General features: G+C 50.1%; 1 protein-coding gene across 1 annotated transcript; it reads left to right on the forward strand.

Moving 5' to 3' along the window:
- The first annotated feature begins 4222 nt into the window (after positions 1-4222).
- Positions 4223-6520, forward strand: LOC109769587 (ferritin-1, chloroplastic). Its single transcript, XM_020328318.4, has 8 exons — positions 4223-4619; positions 4826-4909; positions 5003-5063; positions 5164-5251; positions 5806-5867; positions 5971-6036; positions 6155-6218; positions 6300-6520. The coding sequence occupies exons 1-8, from the start codon at positions 4321-4323 to the stop codon at positions 6341-6343; spliced, it is 768 nt and encodes a 255-aa protein (XP_020183907.1). The 5' UTR covers positions 4223-4320; the 3' UTR covers positions 6344-6520.
- The last annotated feature ends 206 nt before the right edge of the window (positions 6521-6726 follow it).

The raw sequence follows: 6726 nt of genomic DNA on the forward strand, positions 1-6726 counted from the left end.
GCGCTCGTCGAGTGCATGCTGAAGGTTCTCCAGTCGAGTGCGCTCAGCCAGAGTTGCTTGGCGCGCTGCCTCCAAGGCCTGAGCCTCAGAGGTCTCTCCGACGATGGGCGTGTGGAGCACCTCCTAGTTGCGGCGGTGAAGTTCCTCCCTCTGCTGCGAAGAGAGAGTTTCGGGGTGGTACTCTTCGTGAATACGCGACGGATCGCCGTTGCCGTCGCCGCTGCCATTGCGACGCATACCAGGCGGGCTGCATGGCGTGTCGACCATCAGGACCTCCGCCGCAGGGTCACTGCTGTCACACTCGGACAGGGTCTCGACGGAGCCAGTCGACAGATCGAACATGCCGTAGAGAGATTCGTCGGGCTCGATTGCCGCGACATGAGGGGTGGCCGACTGGCGTGCCACCGCGTGCTTCACCCACCGCTGAATCGCGACTGACTGGATCGCTTGCGATGGCGAGCAACGGGGAGCGAAGATACCGCGGGAGCCGACCGATACTGAGTCGACGGCTGCCGCAGAAGGACGCCGCGAACGCACGCGCGAAAGTGCGTCGCCCCACGGACGGGGAGTGTCTCGACGTCGAGGGGGGCCTCCTGGAGCCAGGCGGAGTCGTCGGCGATGAAGACAAGCGCGCCGAGACGGATCTCGCGGCCTTCAGCCAAACCGCCACCAGAAACCATGATGATGGGAATCGGAGAAACTGCAACCTCACCGGAAAGTCGCTAAGACACCGGCCCCAAGGTGGGCGCCAATGGGGGGTAGGTATGAGGAGGCAAGATCTTATCTACGGTGAAGTTGTGCACGCAAGATTTACGAGTTCAGGCCCTTCTCAGAGGAAGTAACAGCCCTACGTCTCGGTGCCCGGGGGCTTGGTCGATTGGATTATGCGTGAAGTTACAAGGGGTGCGAACCCTTGTGCCTGTGGAGGGGGTGGCTTATATAGAGTTCTCCAGACCCCTCCGGCCCTCAGTTACACAGGGTTCAATGTACATAAAGATAGGACGTTACTGGTAACGCCAGCAATAAAGGTGCATAAAAGACCATTAAGACTACGGAGTGAACGCATGACCGTTGCTGTTCTGAGTGACTTTAGATCTTCTGCCACCCGAGTGATTTCTGATGTGGCCGAGTGAGTACACCCAAGTCGAATGGAATTGGGTTTTCCGAGTGGAATGTTTCATGGTCGAGTGGATGGTGTTTGTCCTTTGAGTATCCTTGATTTTTAGGTAATGTCCTTGGGAAGGGTGTCTAGGTCAGGCCTATTACCCTACCCTAGGTACATGTCTTCATCACGCCCCCCACAAGGGAGGAGGCCGAATTGGACTAGGGAAGGGGGCGCCACCCCCTTTCCTTCTCCTACTCCCTCTCCTTCCCCTTTTCCCCCTCCGGTAGAAAGGAAAAGGGGGGGCGAATCCTACTAGGACTGGAGTCCTAGTAGGAGTCCCTCCCCATGGCACGCCCCCTTGTGGCCAGCCTCCTCCTCCCCTCCTTTATATACGGGGGCAGGGGGGCACCCCATAACACATCAATTGTTCTCTTAGCCGTGTGCGGTGCCCCCTCCACAGTTTACTCCTCCGGTCATAGCGTCTTAGTGCTTAGGCGAAGCCCTACACGGATCATATCACCAACACCGTCGTGCTGACGGAACTCTCCCTCGACCCTTAGCTGGATCAAGAGTTCGAGGGACGTCATCGAGCTGAACGTGTGCTGAACACGGAGGTGCCGTACGTTCGGTACTTGGATCGGTTAGATCGTGAAGACGTTTGACTACATCAACCACGTTAACCTAACGCTTCCGCTTTCGATCTACGAGGGTATGTGGACACACTCTCCCCGCTCGTTGCTATGCTTCTCCTAGATAGATCTTGCGTGATCGTAGGAAAATTTTGAATTACTACGTTCCCCAACACTACCCCCACCGGCTCCTCCTTTTGACTCCACGCTCAGCCGCCGACGCTCGATTCGCAGCTGCGCCGCCCCACAGTCTCAAAGCTCGGCCGCCGCCGGTCGATCCGCAACCACGCCTCCGCCATGCCACGGAAGCTCGGTTGCCGTCGCTTCGAGTAGTAGTTTTACATCTTCAAATATGCATCATCTGTTGGAGCACTACTTTTACATCTCCAATATACATCATCTGTTGGAGTTGACTCTTTTTTGGAGATGTAAATGCACGTTTTGAAGATATAAAAATTTACATCTCCTATTTTACATCTCCAAATTTGCATCTTCTATTGGAGATGCTCTTAGGTTCTCTTTGGCAGAACTAGACCACCAGGGTTAATTTTTCTTGGCTTTGCACTTAAGCTTGTATTTTCCTGATTTTTTAAAGATTTCTAGTGATGTTCGTTCAGTGGAAGGTTGCAGTTGACCACACACCATTTAGATTATTGCTTTTGTGAAAAGGAATATAAAAGTTCGCCCGAAGTACAAAACAACCCCAACGTAATAAAAATTACATCGAGGTTCTTGCAGCACTGAACAACCACTACTAGAACGAGTCATCGACGCGCCGTTGTTGCCGCTCCTCTACCGGAGCTAGTCTGACCTTACCATTGACAGCCGGGAAGTTTTCTTGCACATGGACCTATGGACTGGCACCATGAAGTCAGAGTCGTCGTCGTTGAACACTTGAATCAAGATTAAGCGCCTGCTACCATATGCCGACATCATGAACACGGAGTGAGGAAACCCTAACCTCGCCACCCTAAGGAGACGGCGGGAATCTACACCGGAACTCTGTCCTGATGGACAAACTCGAGAAGGTTCGAAACCCGGAAAAGCAACTTGAAGAGGAGATGCCACCATCCGCTTGAATGTCGCCCCCATGAGAAAAAGAAACTGTAACATAAACTACTAGCCGAAACCAAGAATTAGGGATTCTCCTCTCTGCCACCGGCCGCCTAAGCAACCGACAGAGGAAAGAACAATCAGGTTGGCCGGCTAAGCTGGAAGGTACTAGATCTGCCGCCGCCACCGCTTAGCAAGAGCAAAGGAAAACGATTTGGTCATACGTTGAGAACCACTATCTACCCATTTGGTGCGGAAAAATGACACGTGAGAAATGAAGATTTTTTCTTTTGGTTTGATTTTCAAAGGAATAACAATGAAATAATTACAATCCACTCAAACTTCTTTTTTGCAATCCTATGCACGCAAAGGACTGAGATCCGGCGACTTGCTTGAGCGAGTCACCGGTGAGCAGTATGGTGACTTGCCCTCATCCCAGACCGTCCAATCAAGGATCGACATACAGATCGACATAAACGGTGAGATAGTTACAGTGCACTTCTACAGTACCTGGTCTACATCACATCATGAACAATGACTTCTTGTTAAAGTTCTTGGTCTGATTTGTCCATTTCGAATCAAACGGATGGGTGCCCGCAAGTTAGAACGTGACTGGTTGTGGGCATGTCACCTGATCCGTATCAGCACACAGATCAAGTCAAGTGCCACGAGCCGGGCAATAGAAATCTTTTTTTAATACTTGCATGTGTTTTAATCTTTATTTGACCTAAAGTTATTCCCCACTATGATAACCTTCCATTGTGACCACCCTTATGGCTTGTAAACATAGGACGAGACTTGACTGCTCCTTTCCATGCTCCCATCCGTGCTCCTGCGTACGTGACTTGATTTGATTGGAACAAAATAAGGCCCGGCCCCATCTCCTTAAAATCAGAGGGGGGGGGGGATGATTAGATTAGAAGGGAAAAGAGAAAAAAGACAGCCGTAGGATGAGGTGGGAGCACGGATGGGAGCATGGGGAGGGAGCAGGCAAGCCGGATCCGTAAACATACGCCAATGACTCTCTTTTTTTGCGACTGTACACTAATGACTTAGCATATAGCTTGTGCCGAAAGTAGCAAAAGATGAAGTTAAATACATTACTTCCACCTATATAAGAATCATAGCAGATAATCTTGTCCATAAAGAAATGTAAATGCACGTCCAAAAACATGAAATAAATCCCAATAATACATGTTGCACAAAAGAGAAGACGAAACCAGATGCTCGTTCTCCTCCCTACACGACCGGCAGAACTCGCTCCACCTCCGCTGCCACCGGGCTCCACCACCACCACACAGCCCAAAATATCCCCGCCCGTGCGTTCGCCCGCCACGCGCACCCCACGCGCCCCCGCCCCTCCCAGCCCATCTCCGCCGTCCACGTGCCGCGGATCCGCGGGCACCACGCGCCTATATCTATCCCCACCTCCACCTCTCCCACCTTCACCTCTCCCACCTTCCACCGCACAAACCAAATCCCGCTCCCCCAATTTCCGGAATAGCAAGCGCGCCGCCGCCGTTCGGGTTCGAGATGTTGCCTAGGGTTGCGCCGTCTCCGGCCACCGCCGCCGCCGCAGCGGTTGGCCAGCTCTCCGGGGCGGGGCTCACCGCCGGTTCGGTGAGGTTGCCGGGGGCCCTGCCGTCTGCGGCAGGGTCGGCGGTCTGCTGCAGGGCCGCGGCGAAGGGGAAGGAGGTGCTCAGCGGGGTGATGTTCCAGCCGTTCGAGGAGCTCAAGGGGGAGCTCTCGCTCGTGCCGCAGGGCAAGGACCAGTCGCTCGCCAGGCACAAGTTCGTCGACGAGTGCGAGGCCGCCCTCAACGAGCAGATCAAGTGAGTGTTGCTCCGCTTGGTAGAAATAAAATGAATTCTTCTTCTTCTCCGGTGCGTGTTTCTCTGACGAATCATGCAGAAGCACTATTTCTGTGTACGGATCGTGAAACCGTTTTAAACTGCCACAAAAGAGACTCTGTTTCCGCTATGATTTCAATACGAAATGGATGGGACTGTCGATTTAATCTTTAAAACTGCCATTGCAGTGTGGAGTACAATGCCTCGTACGCGTATCACTCCCTCTTTGCATACTTCGACCGCGACAACGTTGCTCTCAAGGGATTTGCCAAGTAAGTCCCCACTCACCACACCACCAAATCTGGCCCGGTGGATTCGTTAAAAATCTACCAGTACAGTGTTCTGATGCGCCGTTGTTCTTGCAGGTTCTTCAAGGAGTCAAGCGATGAGGAAAGAGGACACGCCGAGAAGCTCATGGAGTACCAGGTATCGATTTCTCTACCTCTCTAATTGCTAGCTTTGATTGGTCCAGATCGTTGCCCCGTGCTGCATATATTCATGCTTCGTGTATTCTTGTGTCGACCAGAACAAACGTGGAGGGAGGGTGAGGCTCCAGTCAATCGTCACACCCTTAACAGAGTTCGACCATCCTGAGAAAGGCGATGCCCTGTATGGTAAGTTGCCTTCCTTATACAGTTATTCTGGACATCTTTGCATTTTATTACAGTGCGTTACATTACATGGGGAATGCATGTGATGTGCTTATTGTGTGATAACGAGTGTCTGGTTGTTCATTTGAAACTTGAGTTGTCTGGAGTGGTTCGGATGCGTTGCCAGATCAGGAACACATACAAAAACTCGATGTTGTTGCAAAAGTTAAGTAAACCTTAGGGTGAATCTGGTTGTATGAGTTAGGATTTGCATCATTTTTTTAGGGGAGGATAAATTAATGGCCTTGTTGAGGAGAGGTCAGATCTCTCAATATTGTTCAGATGGGTATGTCCAGATGGGTATCAGCTGCGTGCTGTTCTCGCTACACTCACAGCTATTTGATGGCCTTTTGATTATTTGTAACACAAAGTAGCTAAGATTTTTGAAATTATTATTATAGTTTCCCTGACTTTTTTTTTTGAACCCTGTGATACACAAGTTTTGATGGTTATACGTTTGCTAGCAAAGCAACATCTGATACCCTATGTTTTAACTTGTGCCTCTCTCGTAATGTCAGCAATGGAATTGGCTCTAGCTCTTGAAAAGCTGGTGAATGAGAAACTGCACAACCTGCACAGTGTAAGTTGCTCGCTCTTCCATGCTTACTTACAGCTGAATTATTGTGAAAGGGATATGCAATGCCGAGATGCAGAATCTAAAACGAGGTGCCCCAAATTAACAGGTAGCTACAAGGTGCAATGATCCTCAGCTGACCGACTTTGTTGAGAGTGAATTCCTTCAGGAGCAGGTAAACCTCCATACTCTCTGGTTAATACAGAACGAGACATGTAGCATACGACATTTGCTAGTCAGATATGTTTATTGTGTGCTTTACTAAGTAGAAACATCTCAAATTTATGTGAAAGGTTGACGCCATCAAGAAGATCTCTGAGTATGTGTCGCAGCTGAGAAGAGTCGGCAAAGGCCACGGTCAGTATTTTGCTGGACACTGTTGCATCATTCTATCGTCTGGGTTTCCCCGGTTTCTTACATTGTTTGGATGAAATGCAGGAGTGTGGCACTTCGATCAGATGCTGCTTGAGGAGGCAGCTTGAAGGACACGACGACTACGGGCAATGGAGGATGTAGGTGTGATATGTCAAGTAGTGGACAGATAAGCCAACCACTGGATGTGGTTTTCAGGGATTTTTGCAGTGGGATTTGTAGGGTACTATGCTGCGCTGTGTTTGGGATTTGAAATAAAACGATGGGAGATGTGCCACGCTCTTAAATGCCAGTCTTCTGCTCTAATCTTGCTAAATTACTTGTTGCATTTTGCAGCTTGTCTACTTTTACAGTGACTACCTTCTTTTGGCTGTGCTCATTTGGCAAAACAGTTTGTCTAATTCACATCTACTTCGTGTCTTTTTAGACATTTCAAATAGACAACAACATACGGATGTATGTAGACATATTTTATAGTGTAGATTCATTCATT

The sequence above is a fragment of the Aegilops tauschii genome, chromosome 5, assembly GCF_002575655.3.
Source record: "Aegilops tauschii subsp. strangulata cultivar AL8/78 chromosome 5, Aet v6.0, whole genome shotgun sequence".
NCBI classification, from domain to species: domain Eukaryota; kingdom Viridiplantae; phylum Streptophyta; class Magnoliopsida; order Poales; family Poaceae; genus Aegilops; species Aegilops tauschii.

Coding starts and splice junctions, on each gene's coding strand:
- LOC109769587 (XM_020328318.4), top strand. CDS start 4,321: ATGTTGCCTAGGGTTGCGCCGTCTCCGGCCACCGCCGCCGCCGCAGCG. Junction 4,910..5,002: donor GCTCTCAAGGGATTTGCCAA/GTAAGTCCCCAC, acceptor TTGTTCTTGCAG/GTTCTTCAAGGAGTCAAGCG. Junction 6,219..6,299: donor AAGAGTCGGCAAAGGCCACG/GTCAGTATTTTG, acceptor GATGAAATGCAG/GAGTGTGGCACTTCGATCAG.